The sequence below is a fragment of the Phaseolus vulgaris genome, chromosome 4 (genome assembly GCF_000499845.2).
Source record: "Phaseolus vulgaris cultivar G19833 chromosome 4, P. vulgaris v2.0, whole genome shotgun sequence".
NCBI lineage: Eukaryota > Viridiplantae > Streptophyta > Magnoliopsida > Fabales > Fabaceae > Phaseolus > Phaseolus vulgaris.
Window position 1 is genome coordinate 8,948,724 of NC_023756.2, and position 23,812 is coordinate 8,972,535.

General features: G+C 35.3%; 1 protein-coding gene across 6 annotated transcripts; it reads left to right on the forward strand.

Moving 5' to 3' along the window:
* Positions 1-5,312: 5,312 nt before the first annotated feature.
* On the forward strand, positions 5,313-22,195 carry LOC137837190 (V-type proton ATPase subunit a1-like). 6 transcript variants are annotated; one of them, XR_011085384.1, is made up of 5 exons: positions 5,313-6,457; positions 16,759-16,872; positions 16,985-17,026; positions 17,190-17,327; positions 18,209-21,220. XR_011085384.1 is itself a non-coding variant. In XM_068646112.1 (4 exons), the coding sequence occupies exons 1-4, from the start codon at positions 16,672-16,674 to the stop codon at positions 21,245-21,247; spliced, it is 402 nt and encodes a 133-aa protein (XP_068502213.1). In that variant the 5' UTR covers positions 15,923-16,671; the 3' UTR covers positions 21,248-22,195. The 6 variants fall into 6 exon arrangements, 3 of the variants coding, with proteins under 3 accessions (XP_068502213.1, XP_068502214.1, XP_068502211.1); XR_011085383.1 differs by lacking the exon at positions 18,209-21,220 and adding an exon at positions 21,227-22,195 and having other exon boundaries at positions 5,314-6,457; XR_011085382.1 differs by having other exon boundaries at positions 5,315-6,457; positions 17,493-21,220.
* Positions 22,196-23,812: the final 1,617 nt, after the last annotated feature.

Sequence of the window (23,812 nt, forward strand, 5' to 3'; positions counted from 1 at the left end):
AAAAGCGAATGAGCCGTTTAGGGTTTTCATAGCTGTTGTGTTTCTTCAAACAACTCAGGTTTTCTTCCTTCTACCTTTCTTTATTTGCATCTATTACTTTTCTTCTTTCTACCTTTCTTTATCTGCATCTATTACTTTTCTTCCTTTTACCTTTGTTTATCTACATCTATTTAATGATTTTTTCCATGTTGCATCTATTACATTTCTTCCTTTTACCTTTCTTAATTTGCATCTATTTTAGTGTTTTTTCCTTGCTGCATTTATTACTTCTTTTCCTTCTACCATTCTTTATCTGCATCTATTTTATGGTTTTTTCATTGTTGTTAGAGCTTCAGAAGAAATTAAAAGTGAATGAGCTGTTTAGGGTTTCTGTAGCTGTTGTGTGCCTTCAAACAACTTAGGTTTTTTTTCCTTCTACCTTTCTTTACCTGCATCTATTAATTTTCTTTCATTCTCACAGCACATGCAGTGATGTTGAGGTTGACAGCTGTAATGTGACGTTGCAATCACTCTTATGTACACAGTCATTACAGTCATTGTAATCTTCACACTCTAGCATTCATTGGTGAAACTATAGGCGTCAGAACAAATAAAAAGCGAATGAATCGTGTAGGGTTTTCGAATGAGCCGTTTAGGGTTTTCGCAGCTGTTATGTTTCTTCAAACAACTCAGGTTTTCTTCCTTCTACCTTTCACTATCTGCATCTATTACTTTTATTCTTTCTACCTTTCTTTATCTGCATCTATTACTTCTCTTCCTTTTACCTTTCTTTATCTGCATCTATTTTATGGTTTTTTCCTTACTGCATCTATTACTTATCTTTTTTCTACCTTTCTTCATCTGCATCTATTATATGGCTTTTTTCTTGCTGTTAGAGCTTTAGAAGAAATAAAAAGTGAATGAGCCGTTTAGGGTTTCTGCAGTTGTTGTGTGCCTTCAAACAACTCAGGTTTTCTTCCTTCTACCTTTCTTTATCTGCATCTATTACTTTCCTTTGATTCTCACACGCACATGCAGTGGTGTTGAGGTTGGCAGCTGTAATGTGACGTTGCATTCACTCTTATGTACACAGTCATTACAATCGTTGGAATCTTCACAGTCTAACATTCATTGGTGAAACTATAGGCGTCAGAGCAAATAAAAAGCGAATGAGCCGTTTAAGGTTTTCATAGCTGTTGTGTTTCTTGAAACAACTCAGGTTTTCTTCCTTCTACCTTTTTCTATCTACATCTATTACTTTTCTTCCTTCTACCTTTCTTTATCTGCATCTATTACTTCTCTTCCTTTTACCTTTCTTTATCTACATCTATTTAATAGTTTTTTCCTTGTTGCATTTCTTACATCTCTTCCTTTTACCTTTTTTTATTTGCATCTATTTTAGTGTTTTTTCCTTGCTGCATTTATTACTTCTCTTCCTTCTACCTTTCTTTATCTACATCTATTTTATGGCTTTTTCATTGTTGTTAGAGCTTCAGAAGAAATAAAAAGTGAATGACCCGTTTAGGGTTTCTGCAGCTGTTGTGTGCCTTCAAACAACTCAGGTTTTTTTCCTTCTACCTTACTTTATCTTCATCTATTATTTTTCTCTGATTCTCACAAGCACATGCAGTGGTGTTGAGGTTGGCAGCTGTAATGTGACGTTGCATTCACTCTTATGTATATAGTCATTACAATCATTGGAATCTTCACATTCTAGCATTCATTGGTGAAACTATAGGTGTCAGAACAAATAAAAAGCGAATGAGTCGTTTAGGGTTTTCGAATGAGCCGTTTAGGGTTTTCGCAGCTATTGTGTTTCTCCAAACAAATCAGGTTTTCTTCCTTGTACCTTTCAGTATCTGCATCTATTACTTTTCTTCCTTCTACCTTTCTTTATCTGCATGTATTACTTCTCTTCGTTTTACCTTTCTTTATCTGCATCTATTTTATGGTTTTTTCCTTGTTGCATCTATTACTTCTCTTCCTTTTACCTTTCTTTATTTGCATCTATTTTATGGTTTTTTCCTTGCTGCATCTATTACTTCTCTTCCTTCTACCTTTCTTTATCTGCATCTATTTTATCGCTTTTTCCTTGCTGTTAGAGCTTCAGAAGAAATAAAAAGTGAATGAGCCATTTAGGGTTTCTGCAGCTGTTGTGTGCCTTCAAACAACTCAGGTTTTCTTCCTTCTTCCTTTCTTTATCTGCATCTATTACTTTTCTTCCTTATAGATTTCTTTATCTGCATATATTTGATGATTTTAGTAGTTTTATTTTATAGTTTTTTTTACTAGTGTAAAACTTATAAATAGGTACGGTTTTATTATAAACTTTTGAAGAAATCAAAGCTGGGCACGAAAATGAGTTGTTAGGGTTTCCGCAATTGTTGTGTACTTTCAAACAACTCAGGTTTTGTTCCTTTTACCTTTCTATCTGCATCTATTTGAGGACCTGCACCAAGTTCATCCCTTTTCGTTACTTTATGTTACTCTAAAATTAAAAATATTTCTTAAGGGATATTCGGTTTTTTACACTATTACAGTAAATGAAATAGTTTTTACATGAAATTTCAACTCCAGGCTTTTAATAATTTTAATTAAAATATTATAAAACAGTTTTGAATTAAAAAAGCTTTTTAAAGAAAAATATTTATTTATTTTTAATTAATAAAATTGATAAAAAACAATAAAACAGAGAAGATTAACAGGTAGACTAATTTCTTTCATTTACTTCTATTTATGTAATTGTCACATATTTAAGAAGTGTTTGGATGCAAATACTTGGAATTAGTTAAAAGAAATGTATCCTAAATATTTTACTCTTCACCATTTATGAAAATAAGTTAAATTTACATTACAAAATTTATTTTCAATGTTTTGGAATATTTTTTTGTAAAAAATAAATTGGATTAATTATAAATTAAATAAAAATATATAAAAAAATATAGTCTAACATTATTTATTTTTAATTTTTTATAATATTAGAATCTGTTTGTCTATAGAGTTACATGCATCCTTGTAAGAGAAAATAAGAAACTTAAGTATCATATTTTTCATATCATAACAAGGTGTTTAAAATTATAAATTCTAACTTTTTTAAATGAAATATTATAAAACACAATTTTCAAATAAAAAAAAACTAGTTATAAGAGAAAATAATTTATTTTACATATATTTTGTTACTATTATTTTTTTTCAATTTTATAAAATTGATTTAAAACAAAAAAATTTAAATATATTTAATATGTTGGTTATTCTTCTTATATTTCTAGAAACTTTTATGATAACAACTTCATTAAATATGAAGAAAAGGATAGAGAGAGCAAGCAATAATAAAAAAAGGAGAAACTTCATGTTGGAGTAACCGTCTTCTCTCATTGCCGATTGTTCCTTTCCGCTTTGCTTTCAATCAATTGGTTCATTCACCTTGAATAAATGACTTTTAACTTGGTATTTTCTTTTCATCCCATCTTGTTTTTTTTTTCCTCTTCCCTCAACCAATTAATTACATTTGATATGAATGAGTTTGCATGCTTATTTCAACTTAGGGTTTAGATTATAGTTTGAATGCTTATTTGTAAAAGTGGACAAGCCTAACCTATTGATGGTAATATCTTTTGAAGTATTTAAGAAATAGAATATTGAACTATTGATGGTATATACTATGTTGGACAAATTTTTCTTTCCATCTTTATTGGCATAATATAAATTTGGTGGTGCATTGGTGATTTGTTTTTAATTTGTCCCTACTCTTTGAGGAAACTATTGTATATTGTTGTAAGTTCATGGTTTCACAATTTGTTTGGTGTGATTGGTTTAGGAGTTCAACTCTCACATCAAATTTTTGTTTATTGATTTCATGTAATACATTAATTTCTAATGTTTATTACATTGATGTTTCTTTCCTGTCCCGACAATTTCTGGACAACATGTTTTTTAATCTTCTCCATGGATCTGAATGGTGAATTATATGTTTATACGACTTCCCTCTTGCAGTTATTGGAATGCCACAAAAGGAACAAATTAAATAAATTTACTAGACAATTACCATAGGAAAATTGTGCAAAAGTCATGTTTGCTTACTTTTCCAATTTTTTTAATCGACAAAAAAAGAATAGAATAAATGGAGGTATTTCAAGGATACCTCAACCCTTATACAAAAACAGCGACATCCTTTAGCCAACCACATGCATTAATAGTTATAGAGCGAGCAACACCGTAAAAAGATCGTCAGCTACCCATACCTAGATACAAAAACAGCACCCCCTAACTTGAATCAAACCGTCTCAACTTGACCTCCCCCTCTAACCATTCTTATTTTTGATTGACCTCATGCATACCAAAGGTTCAAGACACAAATCTGAGTAGGACAAGCACGCTAAACATACCTTTGAGGTAACCTATGACTAGACCCGCAACTACACCATTATGAAGATTTCTATGTGTTCTATGTGTCCATTCTGGAAGACCTTCTTATTCCTTTGTTTCCAATACCAGATCCGGTTAATGTCTTCGCTTTCCTCGTTCATCCTGAAAAGGGAGAAAAGCATATTTGGATCTTGATGAACCACAATCCTACCCACCCACTCAGTGCACTTTCCAATGTTCATGTTGTTGCTGAAATAATTGAACAAGTCTAAAAAGGAGAGTTGAATAGAGTTTAAAACTTCCAAATACTTGGAAAACAAACACAAGACGGTCTTATGTTTGCATGTTTATGATTTTAAAAGACTTTTGGTAAAAGGATTTTCACAAAATCAAAGTGTGGAGATTTATCTGATTAGATAGTCTAGGAGTATATTAGAAGAGTGGATAAGGCTTGTTTTATACTAGTTTCCTCCAACTTCGCTACATCCATTCCTTTTCCAAGAGTTCAACTATAATCAAATTGAATTACAAAATAAGTACTCTTTACTTTTGGCTTAAATGAATACACATTGTCTCTTTTGACAAAATCCTGTAATCTTTCCCTAAAACTAAGAAGACTAGGTATTCTCTAACATGAAGCCACTTATGGCTTTCTTGAACTCCAAGTATTACTTCTAAAACTTGTTTTATCGTGTTGATGTATTGACTGATACAAGTCATTGGGCCCTAAGGCTCTACAACCAATGTTAGACATGACACTGCTCATAATCTATTACTGAACATAGTCTTTCATCCATTAGGGTTGCTTCTTCTGTCTAGTGGGCTTGCTGTCTTGGGGGCTCAATGCTCTAACATTTTCGTTCGCTTGTGGAGACGCTTCATTCTCAAAGTGGGTAAGAATATTATATTGGGGTGGGCTTGGAAATTGTGGGTTGGTGGGGCTGATATTAGGGTTAGTGGGGAGGGTAAATCACTACAAAAAATCATGTATAAAGTGACGATTTTAATATGGCGGTTATTAATAACAGCCACAAATATCTGTATAATATGCCATTTTAATAACCGCCACAATTATCCTTTAAAATATGTCACTTTGAACTGTCACAATTCTCCTTCGATTTTTGAAAGCCTCCTTTAACTCTTTAGAAACCGAAACCTCTTTTACCTCTCACTCTGCAAAACACTTCTCATTAAACACTCACAAAACCGTACCTCTCTTCCCTCTCTCTCTCTTTGTAAAATACTCTTCACAAAGCCTTTCTTCACTCTCTTCGCGAAACCTAAGTTAGTTCTTCACCCTCGCCTTCACGCGTCTTCGCTCTTGCCTTTGCGAAACCTAAACCTAACCTTCACTGTCTGCGATTCGTTTCTTTTGTCCGCCATTGCCGCTTCCTCGCAAGGATTTCAAATTTCTGTCTGCCATCGTTTGTTCAGGTTCAAAATCTATTGCTGGATTGTCTTCTAGTATAGATAATATCTGTTAGGATTTGGTTAAAGATGAACTAATTTGGATTTAAATCAATTGAGCTTGAAGCATATAATGCATTAAAATCTTTGAAAACTGAGATGATAGACGAGGAAGTTTTATTATTAGATGCCCTATGACCAATTGATGCAGGAGTTAGATGTGGCAAATGTTCGTGAACTTGAAGATTTTCTTATTAATGAATGCATGTATGCAGGAATAGTCCGACGAAAGTTGGATCAGTTGTGTCGATGCGTCGATGCTTTGAGGTCCAATTTGCAGTCGGGAGGGACTTGAGGCCTGATCAACTTGGGAATATGATCCAGACTCTCTCCATAACTGCTTATCCATTAATGTTTTCATCAAAACAACATTTTAAGTTTATAGCCATATATAGCTGCTGTTGCTGCACTAATCTTATGTTTGGATTTGGAGTTGTGTTAGATAATGTAGAAGTATTGCCTTAGTTATATACATAATTGCTTGTTGTTCTTTATGGTTGAAATTATTGGTCGACGTGTCTTACTTACTTCGTGGCAGAAGTTACACACTGTAAGTAGACCGACGTCGACTTCAGAGGCATGAGGAGATCTGCTCTGAATCGGGTGGAGTGATGGATTATGAAGAAGATCGAAGCTTACCAAAGAGGTAATTTGAATAAACTGTGTAACAAACTAGTATTTGATCATGCCTTGATCAAAATTGATTTTCTAAGTTTACATCATTGTTCTTGAACTACAAGTTTGACATGGATATGGCTGCCACTTTTGTTTATCTGTCTATGCCTTAAATGCGTCTGCATACAGTATGTATTGAAGTGTATTCATATTATCAATGGGAATATACATTAGATATGGCATTATAAATATAGATTGGGTTCTGCAGGCATCTAGTTCAATTTTTTGTTTTTGAAAAAGATAAAAGAATATTATTAAAGCAAAAGCCAAGTTTAGAGCACAAGATATGCCCATTAGAGCAAACCAGATGAGTTCTTTAGTTGCTTGCTTGATTTTTATTCATGGCATGCGTCCACAGAGAGGATATAATCTTTTGCAGACAAGTATATCTCATCGATATTGCTCTTGTATAGCACACCACAAAGCGAAACCCTAGTCAGAAAGGGAAGAAAGAAAGTCTCTCTTTGCTCAACTATCTGAGTCCAAATCCAAACAGGAGGCGATCTTATTCCAGAAAGCAAGGCAGAATTGGATAAAGCAGGGGGATCACAATACAAAGTTCTTTCATTCCGCGGTTAAGTGGAGGAGGGCAGGGAACCAGTTACATGGTTTTTTTGACAATAATAAATGGTGTGATGATAAGGAGGAGGTAAAGGATAAGGTTAGTAAGTATTTTGAAGAAAGGTTTGCCCGGAACGATGTTTGTCAGGTCACTTTGGATAATGTCAGGTTCAATACCATATCGGAAGCTGATAATGCTATGTTAGTCAGCATTTTCTCGGAAGAAGAGGTAAGAGATGCGATTTGGGGGTGCGATAGTTCAAAAAGTCCTCGTCCCGACGGGTTTAACTTTGGTTTTATAAAATCTTGTTGGGACATCTTGAAGAAGGATGTGATGAACGCAGTAAAGGATTTTGCTGATTTTGGATGTTGGCCAAGAGGATCAAACGCATCGTTTCTTTGTTTGACTCCAAAAGTTGAAAATCCTCAACAACTGGGGCAGTTCAGACCTATCTCATTAGTAGGTTGCCTGTATAAGATCATCTCAAAGGCACTCTCCTTGCGCCTGAAAAAGGTGATTGGAAAAATCATTGACATTAGACAGTCGGCTTTTATAGAAGGAAGAGGTTTGTTGGATAGTGTGCTTATTGCAAATGAGGTTCTTGAGGATTACAAGAGAAAGAGAAAACAATGTATCTTCTTTAAAGTCGACTACGAGAAGGCATACGATTTGGTGAAATGGGAATTTTTATATTATATGATAAGGAGGTTGGGTTTCTGTGCTCGGTGGATTCGTTGGATTCGTTGGATTAAGGGATGCTTGGAGTCTGCTTCGGTGTCGGTCATTGTAAACGGAAGCCCAACTAGGGAGTTCTTTCCTAGAAAGGGTCTTCGTCAAGGTGACCCGCTTGCCCCTTTTCTCTTCCTTATTGTGGCGGAGGGGTTAGCTGGGGTGACAAGGGAAGATGAGGAAAAGAAGTTGTTTGACAGTTTGGAGGTTGGGAAGAATAAAGTAAAGGTAAATATGTTACAGTATGCGGATGACACTTTGTTCTTTTGTGAAGCAAATACCCAAAGTGTCTTCAACATCAGGGCGATCCTGCAGTGTTTCGAGCTCTCTTCTGGGTTAAGGGTTAATTTTGCGAAGAGTAGGATTGGAGGGACGGGGATGGATCAGGTCACACTACGGAGATTTGCAGCGATTCTTTGTTGCGATACGATGGTTCCTCCGTTCATTTACTTGGGTCTGCCAGTCGGAGGGAGTCACAAGCGCAGTGCGTTTTGGAACGGGGTGATTGAGAAAGTGCAGGCTAGATTAAGCAGGTGGAAGGGAAGAAGTTTGTCGATGGCTGGGACGATTTGTCTGATTAGGTCTGTGCTTTCTTCTATTCCGTTATTTTTTATGTCTTTGTTCAGATTGCCTGCTGGGGTGGCAAGGAAGTTGATCAAGTTGCAAAGGGATTTTCTTTGGGGCTGGGGTGCAGAAGGGAGGAAGATCGCTTGGGCTTCCTGGAACCTGGTTTGTAAACCTCGTGAGTTTGGGGGGCTTGGAATAATAGATCTGAGACTGTTTAATTTGGCTCTGTTGGGAAAGTGGATTTGGAGGTTGGGCTCGGTTGAGGTAGGTCTTTGGAAGGACATCATTTTTTCTAAGTATGGTGGGTGGAGAGATCTGGGAGAGGCAAGTAATGGTAAGAGTTGTTCTCTTTGGTGGAAGGATTTGAAGGAAGTTTGGTATTCGAAGGGGTGGGGGAGATGTTTCGAAGATAGTTTTGAGTGGAAGGTTGGGAATGGGACGGACATTTGTTTCTTGAAGGATAATTGGTTGATGGGTGAGGCGTTGAAGAATGTTTTTCCACGACTTTTCTCTGTTAGCTCTAACAAAAATGCAAAACTGTCGGAACTTGGGACTTGGTCAAATGGGAGATGGGTTTGGGGACTTGTTTGAAGAAGGCCTTTTTTCGAATGGGAGACACCGGCGGCGGATCGATTGAGTCAACTCCTGCTTGGGGTTGAGGTTGTTCTTGAAGAGACTGATAGTTGGGTTTGGAAGGGTGGGGGTTCTCAGTCATATACGGTTAGCTCAGCTTACAACCTTTTCAGGAAGGATAATGAGGCGGTTTCCTCGCAGGAGCTTAGAAAGTTGTGGAGGAGTAAGGCAATTCCATCTGCTATGGTTTTGGCTTGGAGGGTGTTGGAAAACAAGCTTGCTACCAGGGTCAATCTTAGTAGAAGAAGGGTTCTTTTAGAAAGCTTGAGGTGTGTGTTGTGCAGGAAGGAGGAGGAGTCGAGTAGCCATTTGTTCTTTGGTTGTTCGTTTGCTTTGCGAGTTTGGTGTTTATGTTTTAAGTGGCTAGGAATCCTGTTTGTGACTCATATTGATCCAAGGAGCAATTTTGATCAATTTAGATTGAGCTTACCTTTGAAGACGGGCCTGGTTGTTTGGAACACGATCTGGGTAGGGGTGATTAGTGAGATTTGGAGTCACAGGAATTGTATAATTTTTAATAGTGGAGTGGCAGACGAGAAAGAGGTCTTTGCATTGGCACAGGTAAAGGCTTGGACTTGGGTCTCAACAAATTCCCGGTTAGTTTCGTTCTCTTATTCTGATTGGTGTTTGGCTCCTTTGGAGTGTACGAGGTTAGTTTCTTGAGGTTTTTTGCTTGGTTTAGTAAGGGGTAGAAGAGTTGGGTTGGTTTTTGGAAGGAGATAGCTAGAATTGGTTTAGCGTTTTATGTATAAGGGTTGAACCACCCCTGAAGTGGTTCTATTTTATTTTATTTATTATTTATTGCCGATAAAAAAAAAAACACCACAAAGCGAAATAGGAAACAATGAGAAAAAAAGGGGGAAACCCGTTAACTTTTTCAAGGTTGTATTTTGGAAATTGATGGTGTTTCTTGAACCATTTTAATCTAATACTGAGTTGTCAAGAACAAGCTGAGATGGTGGTGCAGCTATTTATTTTTGGGTTGCTGAATTTATACTACTGTTTTGTTTTGTATTATGCTTCACATATATGATGCTTCAATTGCATTGTTATATTATGAACAAGGTGGGTGAAAAGCTAAAAGATTCTACTACTTTAGTTTGTGTTGTGTATTTGTATTTGATGCCAATGCTCTTTGGATACTTCAACCATAAATATTAGCCAAGTATACTGGACTTTAAATCAAGTTATGAGTATCCAATACCCATACGAGATATAGAAGTGTGCAATATATTGAAAGAAACAAGTAAAAATGGTCCCTTGATGAACCACAGATAGAAATCATTCCTCTGTATGAATGACGTTGATACTATTCTATGAAGCCGATTACTTAAAAAATTTATTTTGTTTTTACTAATGTCCAGAAGTATGTTCATGATTTGGATTTCAGAATTTCAATTATATATTATGTTTTACCAATTTTTACAATATGTGGATATGTACCTTACGCATGTCATATCTTATATATTGTTTGAATAATTATATTTGTTGTATAGACTACGTTTTGAACGAGTGCACTCTGCACAATGTTTATATCATAAGCCATTACCATATTTGTGTGTTATTAGTATTTAAAATGCTATAGTTTGTGATTTTTTTTGAAAGTAACCTAACTTGCTCATCTTTCATCTCATGCATATGGAGAATCAATGTTCTTTTTCTTGATATTTTAAGTTATTAATAATTCATGTCTTATTATCATAATTGAAAATCTTTATTAATTCAAATTTTCTATTCTCTTATTTGATAGGTTGGTTGTATAACAAGATTGATCTTACTACTTACATATAAAAACTGTCATTACTTACACATAAAAACCGTCACTACTTACATATAAAACCGCCACTAATTACATATAAAAACCGTCACTACTTACACTATGTTTAAAGTAGCGGGTGTTGCGGCGGGTAGCGTAAAACCGCCAGATTAAACTTTGTGGCGGTCAGTTCTACGGCGGTTTGGGAAACCGCCACAAGCGTATATTGTGGCAGTTATAAACGACAATTTATACGAAAATAACTGCCACAATATACACTTTTTTGTAGTGAATGGAGTGTTCTGGATTGTTGGGTGGGAGAGGGGCTCAAGGTGGGTGTCCACGTGGCTTGGGAATTGTGGTGGGTTGGTGGGGTTGATATTATGGTTAGGTGAGAGAATGAATGGAGCGTGTTGGATTGGTGAGTGTGAGAGGGGCTCAATGTCCTTTCCACATGCAACTTTTGACGTGTCGAAGGGCCATTGGCTGAGGGGGGTGGTGTGGCTAGGAAATTAAGTGGGAGGCGGTGTGCGTTAACTTTAATTTTTGTGGGCAGGGTAGATGCGACTAGTAAATTAGGCGAGAGGGAGTGTGAGTTAACATTAATTTTTGTGGGCAGGGTTGGTGCAGCTATTGAAGTAGGTGAGAGGAAGTTTGAGTTAGAGTTATTTTCAGTGGGCAGAGAGATTGCACTTGAGTTTGAAAGGTGTGAGGGTGAGGGTCTTTTGTAACTTCGAAGTAACGAAGCAGGGAAGGTAGGGTGGATCCTCAAAGTTGTTGGCATTCAGAGTTCATACGCCACCGTGCCTATACGACGAAGGATTTGAAATGGGTCGGAGTAGCGTGGTGCAAGCTTAGGTGAAACGCGACATTCCACGGATTGCTGTCGGTACGGTTGGAGGCGGACCCACACCCATCACTGATGTTGAAGGACACATTAGAGTAATGGCGGTCAGCGTTGTCCCGCATGCATTGGCGCGTGCACTGGAGATGCTTCTTCAATTCGTGTAAGATGACAGTGTGTTGGTGGAGGAGCTCGGTCACGGTGGTTCCAGAGCGTGGGGTATGTAGCAAATCCAAAGCGCAGTGAAGGGTGATGTGCCTATGGCCTGGGCCGACTCGGATCGACATGGTCCCAAGTCGACTCGATCAACATGGGCATGGGCCGACTCTGTTTGACATTGGCCCAGGTCAGTTTAGATTGATATCGGTCCGGGCCGACTCTGATTTACATGGACGCGGGTTGACTCGGATTGACATCGTCCTAGGTCGACTCTGCTCGATATGGGTCCGGGTCGACTTGGCTCGACATGGATCTGGGCTGACTCGACTCAACATTGGCCTAGGCCGACTCGGATTGACATGGTCCTAGTCTGAATCGAATCGACATGGGTTGGGGTCGACTTTGTTCGACATTGGCTCGGGTCTACTCGGATCGACATTGGCCGAGTCGATTCGGATCGACATGGACACAACTCTACTCAGATCGACATTGGCCTGGGCCAACTCAACTTGACATGGGCCTGGGCTGACTTGACTCAACATGGGCCTGAAGCGACTTGGGCCCTGGTTGACTTGATTCAACTTTGGCGTGGGCCCAATGCTGACTTGAGGCGCTAGCCCACTCAGCTCGACTAGGGCCCGGGTTGACTCTACATGACTTTGGCCTGGGCCATCTAGGCTTGACTTGGGTCAAGTCCGACTCAGCTCGACTATGTCCCAGACCGACTCGGACTAACTTTGCTCGACCTGGGTCCAGATTGAGTCAACTCAACCTGGGCCCGAGCCAAGTTAAAATCCAACCCAAAATTCATTTTGGATAATTAAAAAATGTGTCCAATATATATCTAATCCATATCCAATTAAATGGATTGGACTTAAAATCCAAAAATATGGATTTGGATTTGAGACTAATCAATTTAAATTGATTAAAAGTAATATGGATTTTGTTAATTATGATTTGGATTTGGCAATTTGGATATTTTTACCCACACTTACCTTACACAGAAACAAGATACACATTTTAGTGATTTCTATGTGTTTCAACTATAGTGGCAAAGTAATGGAATTTCGTATGCACTTACAATGCAAGAAACAATTTCTCTAAAAATGTAACTAATATTTTTTTGTAGATGTGAAGAAAATGTTCCAAATGCAAAGTACAAACATACTATACTTTTAGAGGGAAATAGGCTCTAATTGTTAGTTGTGATATCTTAAATGAATCTGATAGTATAATGATACAGTACTTGTATAAATTTTTCTTTCTCCAATGAGGATTTTTCTGTGATGAATTAGGTATGGGGAGAATGCAGATGAGTTGGGACAGTTTGCTATTTACACATGTCCGAAGTGTGGAGACTTTTGCAATTGCAGCTTATGCTAGTGAGTTTCTTTTCATTTTTTCTATTTATGTTTTGGATTAGTATTTTATCCATGAGTTCAATATGAAAGAGGAGTTGTTGGTAGGAAAAAACGAGCAACCTACTGGTTCCCTATATCTTAGTGCTAAGGAATCGGATTTTAATTATGTTGCGGAAATTCTTGTTGTTAAGAAGGCTTCAAAAGCTTCAAGATTGAATAAGGTCAACGACACAACCATCTTACCATCAAATGAAGCTAATGAGAAAAAGATGTTATTTTTTCTATTAATGTCTTTTACGAAATCTCATGTGGTTGATATGTTTGGTTAAAAAGGATCTCTTCTTTAATTGTGCAAATTCGTGATTAGATAATGATCATATGAACTAAAATGTGTTTATATTTCAACTTATGATAAGTTTTTTTATGAGATGACCTTGTGGTTGGTGGTTCATTTTCTTTTTTGTTATTTGTTGTACGAGCTTGAAGTACTTCTCTCAAGGAAACTTGGGAAAGAAAATGTTTGGCAGAATCCTGCAGGAAATAACAAAAAAAAACATGAACCACCAACCATAAGGTCATTTCATAAAAAGCATATCATAAGTTGAACTATAAAGACATTTTCGCTTTTATAATCATTTTCTCATGAATTTGCACAATTAAACAAGAGATCATTTTTAACCAAATATGTCAACAACAGGAGATTTCAGAAAGGGCATGAACATAAAAATAACATACCTTTTTCTCACTAGCTTAATGGTAAGACAGTCGTGTCATTGTCCTTATTTAATCATGAAGCTTATGAAGCCTTCTTAACAGCAAGCATTTCCGCAACAAACTTAAAACCTTATTCTTTGGCATTACGATACAGGGGACTAGTAGGTTGTTCACCTCGTTTTTCCTACAAACATAACTCTATTGTCATATTGAACTCATGGATACAATACCAACTCGAAACACAAATAGAAAAGACAAAAAGAAACTCACTGGCAGAAGTTGCAGTTGCAAAAGCCTTGACACTTCGAACATGTCCAATCAGTCAAATGTCCCACTTCTTCAGCATTCTCCCTATACCTAATTTACCGCAGCAAAATCCTCACCATAGAATGAAATTACATGTGTACAACTATTGTATCATTATTCTCTCAAATTCTTTTAGGATATCCTAACTGACAATTAGAGCCTAACTCCCTCTAAACGTATAGCACAATCGGACCCTGCATTTGGAACATTTTGTTCACATTACAAAAATAATATTAGTCATAATCTTAAAAAATATGAAGTTGTTTCTTGCATTGCAAGTGCCTACAAAATTCCATTGCTTTTTTACTATAATTAAAGCACACAACATTCACCAAAATGTGTTATCTTTTTTCTATCCAAAGCATAGGTATCCAACATAATAAAAAATCTAATTCAAGTTAGGCATAACTACTATAGACAACAACAAAGTTATTGATGGTCCTACCCTATTCAAAGAAAACAGTAGAGAAGATAGCCAACATTATTTTTAAAATTAGTTTTAATTTTTAAAATTTTCAAAATTTATATATATATATATATATATATATAAAATTATATCTTATTATATAAATATTTTTCAAAATTTTAATTGTTTAATTAATATCTTTAATCAAATAAATTAAAATAATTATTATATTTAATATTAAATAAGTTAAAACCTAACTATTTTATTTTCTTATATAAAAATAAAGTCTATAATTTAAGCCATTATTTGTTTTTAATTTTTTTATAATATTAGAAACTATTTGATTTTGAACTTATATGCACATTCTAGTAAGAGGAATGAAGAAAGTTTATCACTTAATGGAAGTATTTTATCCTATTCTCTTATTTAAAAACAGTAATAAAAAGGAGGTTGAAATAAATATAACTAAAGTAACGAAACAAAAGAAGAATCATGTTCTTAGAATTATGATTTCTGTTTCTTTCAAAAACACTCAAGTTGAGTTTTAAGTATTTTTTAATTAAAATATTATAAAACAGTTTTGAATTAAAAAACATTTTTTTAAGAAAGAATATCTAATTTTTTAATTTTATAAAATTTATCTAAAACAATAAAATTTTAAATATATTCATATTAATTGATTCAGTGACTTTCCTTATATTTTTATAAACTTCCTAGTATAATGACAAATTTTATGATTGAAGAAAAAAAAAAGAAAAGAATGCAAAGACAATCAATAAAGGGATGAATCTCTAGACTGAGTAATTGCTTTTCTGAATGCATTCCTAATTGACTCACTCCTTTGGATGCAACAATCAAAATACAAGTTTGAAAATATATTTCTTCCTTCTACCTTTCTTTATCTGTATCTATCTGAGGACTTTAATTTTATTTTATGGTTTTTTCCTTCTTGTTACTACTTCAATATTCATTTTGCTGCAGATATGTAATGTAATATTTATACTTGCACCAGCTTTAACATCCCTTTTCGTTACTTTAGGTTACTATAAAATTAAAAAAAATTCTTAGGAGATATTCGGGTGAAGGGTGGTAGCATAGTTCCAGGCAAAGGCAATTTGCAAAAGTTAAAGAATTTTTTTAGACTAATATTTGGACTGAATTATTGTTGTTCTGCGTGCATTCCCATTTGACTCAGTCCTTCCGATGCAACAATCAAATTCTAAACAGCTATTTCTTTCATTTACTCCTATTTATGTAATTGTCACACATTCAAGACGATAGAGAGAGGAAGCAATTAAAAAAAGGAGGAAATTCAGGTTGGAGTCACCTTCTTCTCTCATTGCCGATTGTTGCTTTCTGTTTTGCTTTCGATTAATTGGTTCATTCACCTTGAATAAATGACTTTTAACTCACTACAAAAAATCGTGTAAAAAGTGGCGGTTTTAATATGGCGGTTATTAATAACCGCCACAAATTTCAGTATAATACGTCATTTGACTAACCGCCACAATTATCTTTCAAAATATGTAATTTTCAACCGTCACAATTATCCTTCAGAATAAAAACAATTTTTCCTTCCCTCATTATTCTCAATTATTTTTAAAAATATTTTTGGTAATCGAAATTAGTTTATTGTTAATTATTTTTGAAAATCTGGTTTAACTATTGGGAAACGAAAATTTCTTTCCTCTATCTGCCTAAACACTCAAACCTCTCACTTTGCCTAAACATAAAACCCTAAACACTCTTCACGAACCCTCGTAGTCAAACCCTAAACGTTCAAACCTCTCTTTGCCTAAACACGGAGCCCTCACCGCGAAGCCCTTAATGTGAAGCCCTCACTGCGAAGCCCTTACTGTGAAGCCCTCACTGCGAAGCCCTTATGAACCCTCCTCACGAAGCTGTCACCGTGCTATACGAAATCCTTTCGCGATTATCCGAAATCGCCACCATCGGCACCTCCGCAAAAGGATTTGTTCATTATCCGAAAACGACTTCCATTTCTACACTTTTTTGCATTTCAATCTAACCAATCCTATTTCATGTGGTGGCGTTGGAGATAGTTGAATTTTTTATTGATCTTCTTTTCTATTATACTTCTGATTATAATGTATTGCGTCAAATATCAATGATATTTTACTTTTAACTATGAATGTAATTCTGTTTTTTTTATTAGCGAATTCTTACATACTGTCTCATTTTTGTAAGATATATAATATTGTGCACATATTTCAGGCATGTAGTTTTCTTGTTTCAAGCCGTGGTGTTGTTGTTTCAGAAGAGCGAGAATTGGAGGAGAATGTTTTCTCAAATGGAAACTATGTTGAGACACCATTTTTGTTTGAACAGGTTCCTTGTGACATTTCTTATTACTGTGATATTTTTCTACTCTATAAAGTGTAAATTTTGTTACTAGTTTCTTTTTTCTTTTTCAATTTTGTCTAAATGGTTTATTTCACAGGAAATTACGCCTGCACCAGCTGATCCTATTTCCACTGAGATGGTTATCTTCCTTATCAATTTAAAGAATATTGATCATTAGGCTGTAGTTTTGTTAATATGTATTTAACATGCTATTACTTTCACCAATCCCTTGCCCAGTTTGTTTATTTCCTAATAATTTATTATTGCTCTTCCTGATGACCAATTCCTGTTTTTATTTTCAGGTTGAGAAAACTGTCTTTGTTGTGTTCTTCTCTGGGGAGCAAGCAAGAATAAAGATCCTGAAAATTTGTGATGCATTTGGTGCAAACTGTTACCCTATCCCTGAAGATAAAAGTAAGCAGAGGCAAATAACATCAGAGGTATGTATGTCCAGATTAAGAACATTTTTTCCTCTTTGAATTAGTATGGAGTTGGTGAAGGCTTGGGCTTTTCACATTCTTTGAAATGCTTCTTTGAAGCATAAGCAAATGGCTTAGCCTTCAACACAACTTCAGCAAGTCTGTTCCCTCGTTTAACATTGGTAGGTATGTTGAATGGAGAGTCCTTAGGTGGAGCATAAAGCTTGGCTTTGCACACTACGGATCCATATCTCACATAGTTAAAGTCCTTAACTGTGATGCTCTATTTTCCATTGCTTTTAGTTTCACCATAAGCCTTAATGATGTTTCTTCCTGCTTTGCATTTAACCTCCACAGTAGCACCTGCATTCACCCCAAAATGCTTAATTCCAATTCATAAATCATAACACACACCAAGTTATCATTAAAGTGCAAGTTTTGTCAGATACCATATTATATTATATATTAAGAATCATTTAAAGGTTGATATATAAAGTGTCTAGTTGATTATTTCTTAATGTATTTCAGGCATTAGCCGATTCCTCTAAATTATATTTCTGTTTTTCTTTTCCTTTTTATGAAGACATTTATTTAGTATCTTTGTTTAATTTAAATACAGATACTTGCACATATCAATGTAGATAAATATATCATTAAAATTATGATAATTTAACGTGGATCAACCTTATAATTTGAAATGCCTATTAACCACATTATAAAACGTTCACTTGTGAAAGTGACTGAATTTTAAAAACAAAGGCATTTCCATTATGGAAACATAGGAGTCTCCTAACTCCAAAAAGCGGCTGCTAATGAACATCAAAGAAGCAGGAAAGTAACAGTTTGATGGTAACACAGTGAGCATTAATTGGAAGGCTTAAAGTAACTTTTTTCTGTTACAGGTGGGAGAAAATTGTCTGAAATTCAATATTATAATATTGTTTACATCCCACATCAACTACAAATATATCATGTATTATAACTAATGTAGTCATTATAAGGCTTGGACACTCCTTATCATATAAGCCAATTTTGTGTGGTGAGTTAACCCCTAATTTCGAATTCTGAAATTGTATTTGAGTCCATCTTAGATCCGTTATATCACTCATGTTAGTCTACAATAGATGTTTATTTCTAGGCATGGGGAAATTTTGTTACTGGGTGACCCATATTTGTCCATGGTTTGATATACAGGGCATGAGAGGATGTGTTTAAATCTCACATTAAACTAGAGATATGACTAATGTAGATACCAAGTACTTGGTATTTTCTTTTCATCCCATCTTGGTTTTTCTTCGTCTTTCCTCAACCAATTAATTACATTTGATATGAGTGAGTTTGCATATTTATTTCAACTTAGGGTTTAGATTATAGTTTGAATGCTTATTTGTAAAAGTGGACAAGCATGGTAATATCTTTTGAAGTATTTAAGAAATAGAATATTGAACTATTGATGGTATATACTATGTTGGACAAATTTTTCTTTCCATCTGTATTAGCACAATATAAATTTGGTGGTGCATTAGTGATTTGTTTGTAATTTGTCCTTACTCTTTGAGGAAACTATTGTATATTGTTGTAAGTTTATGATTATGGTTTCACAATTCGTTTGGTGTTATTGGTCTAGGATTTGTAACTCTCACATCAAATTTTTGTTTATTGATTTCATGTAATACATTAATTTCTAATGTTTATTACATTAATGTTTCTTTCCCGTCCCTATAGTTTTTGGACAACATGTTTTTTAATTTCTCCATGGATCTGAATGATGAGTTATATGTTTACATGAATTCCCTCTAGCATTTATTGGAATGTCACTCAAGGTACAAATTAAATAAATTTACTAGACAATTACCATAAGAAAATTCTGCAAAAGAGTCATGTTTGCTTACTTTCCAAAAAAAAATTATGGGTAAAAAAAGAATAGAATAAATGGAGGTATTTCAAGGATACCTCAATCTTTATACAAAGACAACGACATCCTTCAACCAACCACACACATTGATAGCTATAGAACGAGCAACACCGAAAAAAGCTCGTCAGCTACTCATACCTAGATACAAAAACAACACCCCCTAACTTGAGTCAAACCGTCTCAACCTGACCTCCCCCTTTTAACCATTCCTATTTTTGTTTGACTTCATGCATACCAAATGTTTAAGACACCAATCTGAGTAGGAAAAGCACGCTAAATTTACCTCTGAGCTAACCCATGACCAGCTTGCAGCTGCACCATTATGAAGATTTCTATATGATCTATGCGTCCATTCCGGAAGACCTTCTTATTCCTTTGTTTCCAATACCAGATTCGATTAATGTCTTCGCTTTCCTTGTTCATCCTAAAAAGGGAGAAAAACATTTTTGGATCTTGATGGATCTTCGAAGTCGCTGGCAATCGGAGTTTATACGCCATGGTGCCTATATGACAAAAGATTTGAAATGAGTCGAAGTAGCATGGTGCAAGGTTAGATGAAGCATGACGTTCCACGGATTGCTGCCACTATGGTTGGAGGCGGACCCACACCCATCGTCGATGTTGAAGGACATATAAGAGCGATGGCGATCAGCGTTGTCTCGCATTCTTTAGCACGAGCACAGGAGATGCTTCTTCAATTCGTGTCAGATGAAAATGTGTTGGTGGAAGAACTCGGTCACGATGGTTTTGGAGTGTGTGGTATGTAGCAAATCCAAAGTGGATGGTGGTGGACGACTGTAAAGTGTTGTGAAGGGTGATGTGCCTATCTGGGCCGACTCGGATCGACATGGTCCCAAGTCAACTCGACCAACATGGGCATGGGCCGACTCTGTTCGACATTGGCCCAGGTCGGCTCAGATCGACATCGACCTGGGTCGACTTTGATCTACATGGACGCGGGTCGATTCAGATTCACATCGACATGGGTCGAATCTGCTCAAAATGGGCACGGGTCGACTTGGCTCGACATGGATCTGGGCTGACTCGGCTCAACATTGGTCTGGGCCGACTCGGATTGACATGGTCCCAGTCCGCATCAAATCAACATGGGTTTGGGTCGACACTGTTCGACATTGGCTCGGGTCTACTCAGATCGACATTGGCCTGAGTTGACTAGGATCAACATGGACGTAAGTCTACCCAGATCGACATTAGCCTGGGCCAACTCAGCTCGACATGGGCCTGGGCCGACTTGTCTCGACATGGGTCTGGGCCAACTTGACTCGACTTGGGCCCGGGTTGACTTCATTCGACTTTTTCCTGGGCCCAATGCTAACTCGAGGCACTAGCCCACTCAACTCGACTAGGACCCGAGTTGACTCTACTTGATTTTTGCCTAGGCTAGCTAGGCTTGACTTGGGTCAAGATCGACTCGGCTCGACTACGGCCCAGACCGACTCAGGCCAACTTTGCTCGACCTGGATCCAGATTGGCTCAAGTGAACCTGGGCCCGGGCCAGGTCAAAATCCAACCCAAAATTCATTTTGGACAATTAAAAAATATGTCCAATATATATCTAATCCATTTCGAATTAAATGGATTGGTCTTAAATCCAAAAATATGGATTTGGATTAGAGCAAATCCATTTAAATAGATTAAAAGTAATATGGATTTGGCAATTTGGATATTTTTACCCACACTTACCTTGTACAAAAACAAGATACACATTTTAGTAATTTCTATGTGTTTCAACTCTAGTTGCAAAGTAATAGAATTTCGTACGCACTTACAATGCAAGAAAAAATTCTCTAAAAATGTGACTAATATTTTTTGTAAATGTGAAGAAAATGTTCCAAATGCAAAGTCCAAACATGCTATACTTTTAGAGGGAATTAAGCTTTAATTGTTAGTTGTGATATCTTAAATGAATATGAGAGTATAATGATACAGTACTTGTATATATGTATTTTCTTTCTCCAATGATGATTTTTCTGCGATGAGTTAGGTATGGGGAGAATGCAGATGAGGTGGGACATTTGGCTATTTAGACATGTCAGAAGTGTCGAGGCTTTTCCAATTGTAGCTTATGCTAGTGAGTTTCTTTTCATTTTTTCTCTTTATGTTTTGGATTAATATTTTATCCATGAGTTCAATATGAAAGAGGAGTTGTTGGTAGGATAAAACAAGCAACCTACTGGTTCCCTATATCTTAGTGCTAAGGAATCTGATTGAAGTATGTTGTGAAAATTCTTGTTGTTAAGAAGGCTTCAAAAGCTTCAGAATTGAATAAGGTCAACAATACGATTATCTTACCATCAAATGAAGCTAATGAGAAAAAAGTATGTTATTTTTCTATTCATTCCATTTACGAAATCTCATGTGGTTGATATTCTTGGTTAAAAAGGATCTCTTGTTTAATTGTGCAAATTCGTGATTAGATAATGATCATATGAACGAAAATGTGTTTATATTTCAACTTATGATAAGTTTTTTTATGAGATAACCTTGTGGTTGGTGGTTCATTTTCTTTTTTGTTATTTGTTGTACGAGCTTGAAGTACTTCTCTCAAGGAAACTTGCGAAAGAAAATTTTACATATGCAAATGATATCATTAAAGTTTGCAACAAAGATGGTGATGATGATAATGTTGGTGCCATGTTCCAATGAGAGATAACAATGTTCCCAAATGTTGGTATGAACTTAGAGACCAAAACATATGAGGATAAAATTCTTTTTTCCCCTGAAATGGAGTTAAGAGAAATATTTGACATTGAGTTACCACCCAAAGATGTTGAGAATGCATTGCAACTTTTAGAGTTTTGCAAAGTTTTTGGAAATGTATGGTTTTGTTTCATGTTAAATTTTTTTTTCCTGATGTTTGGTTTGATTAATTGCAGCTTATTGTTGCATAGTTGATTGACTGAATAAACATAATTGACAAATTCTTTCAATGTTATATAGTGATATTACAAAATTGGAACTAATTATTTGTATAAAGTTTTAGATGATTTTCTAGTTGGTCATTTAATTGAATGGTTTCAACACGATATTCCCTTATCTTATAGTATATAATTTAATGTAACAAAAGATAATATCATTCATGGTGAAACCATTCACTTAAATGACCAACTACAAAATCATTGAAAACTTAATTTTTAAGTTGCATGATATTTGATAGAGATAATTAGTTCCAATTTTGATATCATTCTATAGCATTGAAGAAATTTGCCAATTATGTTTACTCATTTAGTCAACCATTAAATGCAACAATGAATTGCAATTAATCAAATAAAACATCAAGACAAATTATTAACATAAAATCATACATTTCCAAACACTTTGTAAAACTCTAAAAGATGTAATGCATTCTCAACATCTTTGGATGGTAACGCAATGCCAAATATTTCTTTTAACTCTGTGTCAGTGGCAAAAAAAAATTTCCCTTCAAATTTGTTTCTCTCTAAGTTCATACCAACATTAAGGAACCTTCCTATCTCTTTTTGGAGCATAAGACCAACATTATCACCTCCATCATTGTCTTTGTTGCAAACTTTAGTGATATTACTTGTATCTGTACAATTTTCTTTTCCAAGTTCTCCGAGAGATGTAGCTAAAGCTCCTATTAGAAATAACAAAAACGAACATGACCATCAACCATAAGGTCTTTCTTTAAAAAGCATAAGTTGAAATATAAACACATTTTCGCACATATCATCATTATCTAATCATGAACATGCACAATTAAACAAGATATCATTTTGAACCAAATTTGTCAACCACAAGAGGTTTCGGAAAGGGCATGAATAGAAAAATAACATATTTTTTCTCACTAGCTTCATTTGATGGTAAGACAGTCGTGTCATTGAGCTTATTTAATCCTGAAGCTTCTGAAGCCTTCTTAACAGCAAACATTTCCGCAACAAAACTAAAACCAGATTCCTTGACATTACAATACAAGGACCAGTAGATTTCTCATTTTTTCCTACAAACAAAACTCCACTTTCATATTGAATTCATGCATACAATACTAACTCAAAACACAAATAGAAAAATGAAAAGAAACTCATTGACATAAGTTGCAGTTGCAAAAACCTCGACACTTCAGACATGTCCAATTAGCCAACTATTGCAACTCTTTTGCATTCTTTCCATACCTAATTCACCGCAGAAAAAACCTCATAAGAGAAAACAAGTACATATATTAAATACAAGCACGGTATTGTTATACTCTTATATTCTTGTAACATATGTCAGCTGACAATTAGAGCCTTATTCCTTTTAAATGTATAACACGTTTGGACCTTGCATTTGAAACTTTTTTTTGTCACATTTACAAAAAAAATATTAGTCACATTTTTTAAAAAATGCATTACAAGTGCATGGGAAATTCCATTGCTTTGCAACTATAGTTAAGACTCACATAATTCATCAAAAAGTGTTATCTTTTTTTTACAAGAACATGCATAATAAAATCCTTTAGCTTCGTGTTCCACTCAAATAAGATACAAAAAAATCCATATTTATTTTCAAGATTTAACATCATCAACAAATTTTCAATATTTAATAAGCGATATGGACTTTATATATCTAA

Coding starts and splice junctions, on each gene's coding strand:
- LOC137837190 (XM_068646110.1), top strand. CDS start 16,672: ATGAATGTAATTCTGTTTTTTTTATTAGCGAATTCTTACATACTGTCT. Junction 16,873..16,984: donor CACCATTTTTGTTTGAACAG/GTTCCTTGTGAC, acceptor TTTATTTCACAG/GAAATTACGCCTGCACCAGC. Junction 17,328..18,208: donor AGAGGCAAATAACATCAGAG/GTATGTATGTCC, acceptor TTTCTGTTACAG/GTGGGAGAAAATTGTCTGAA.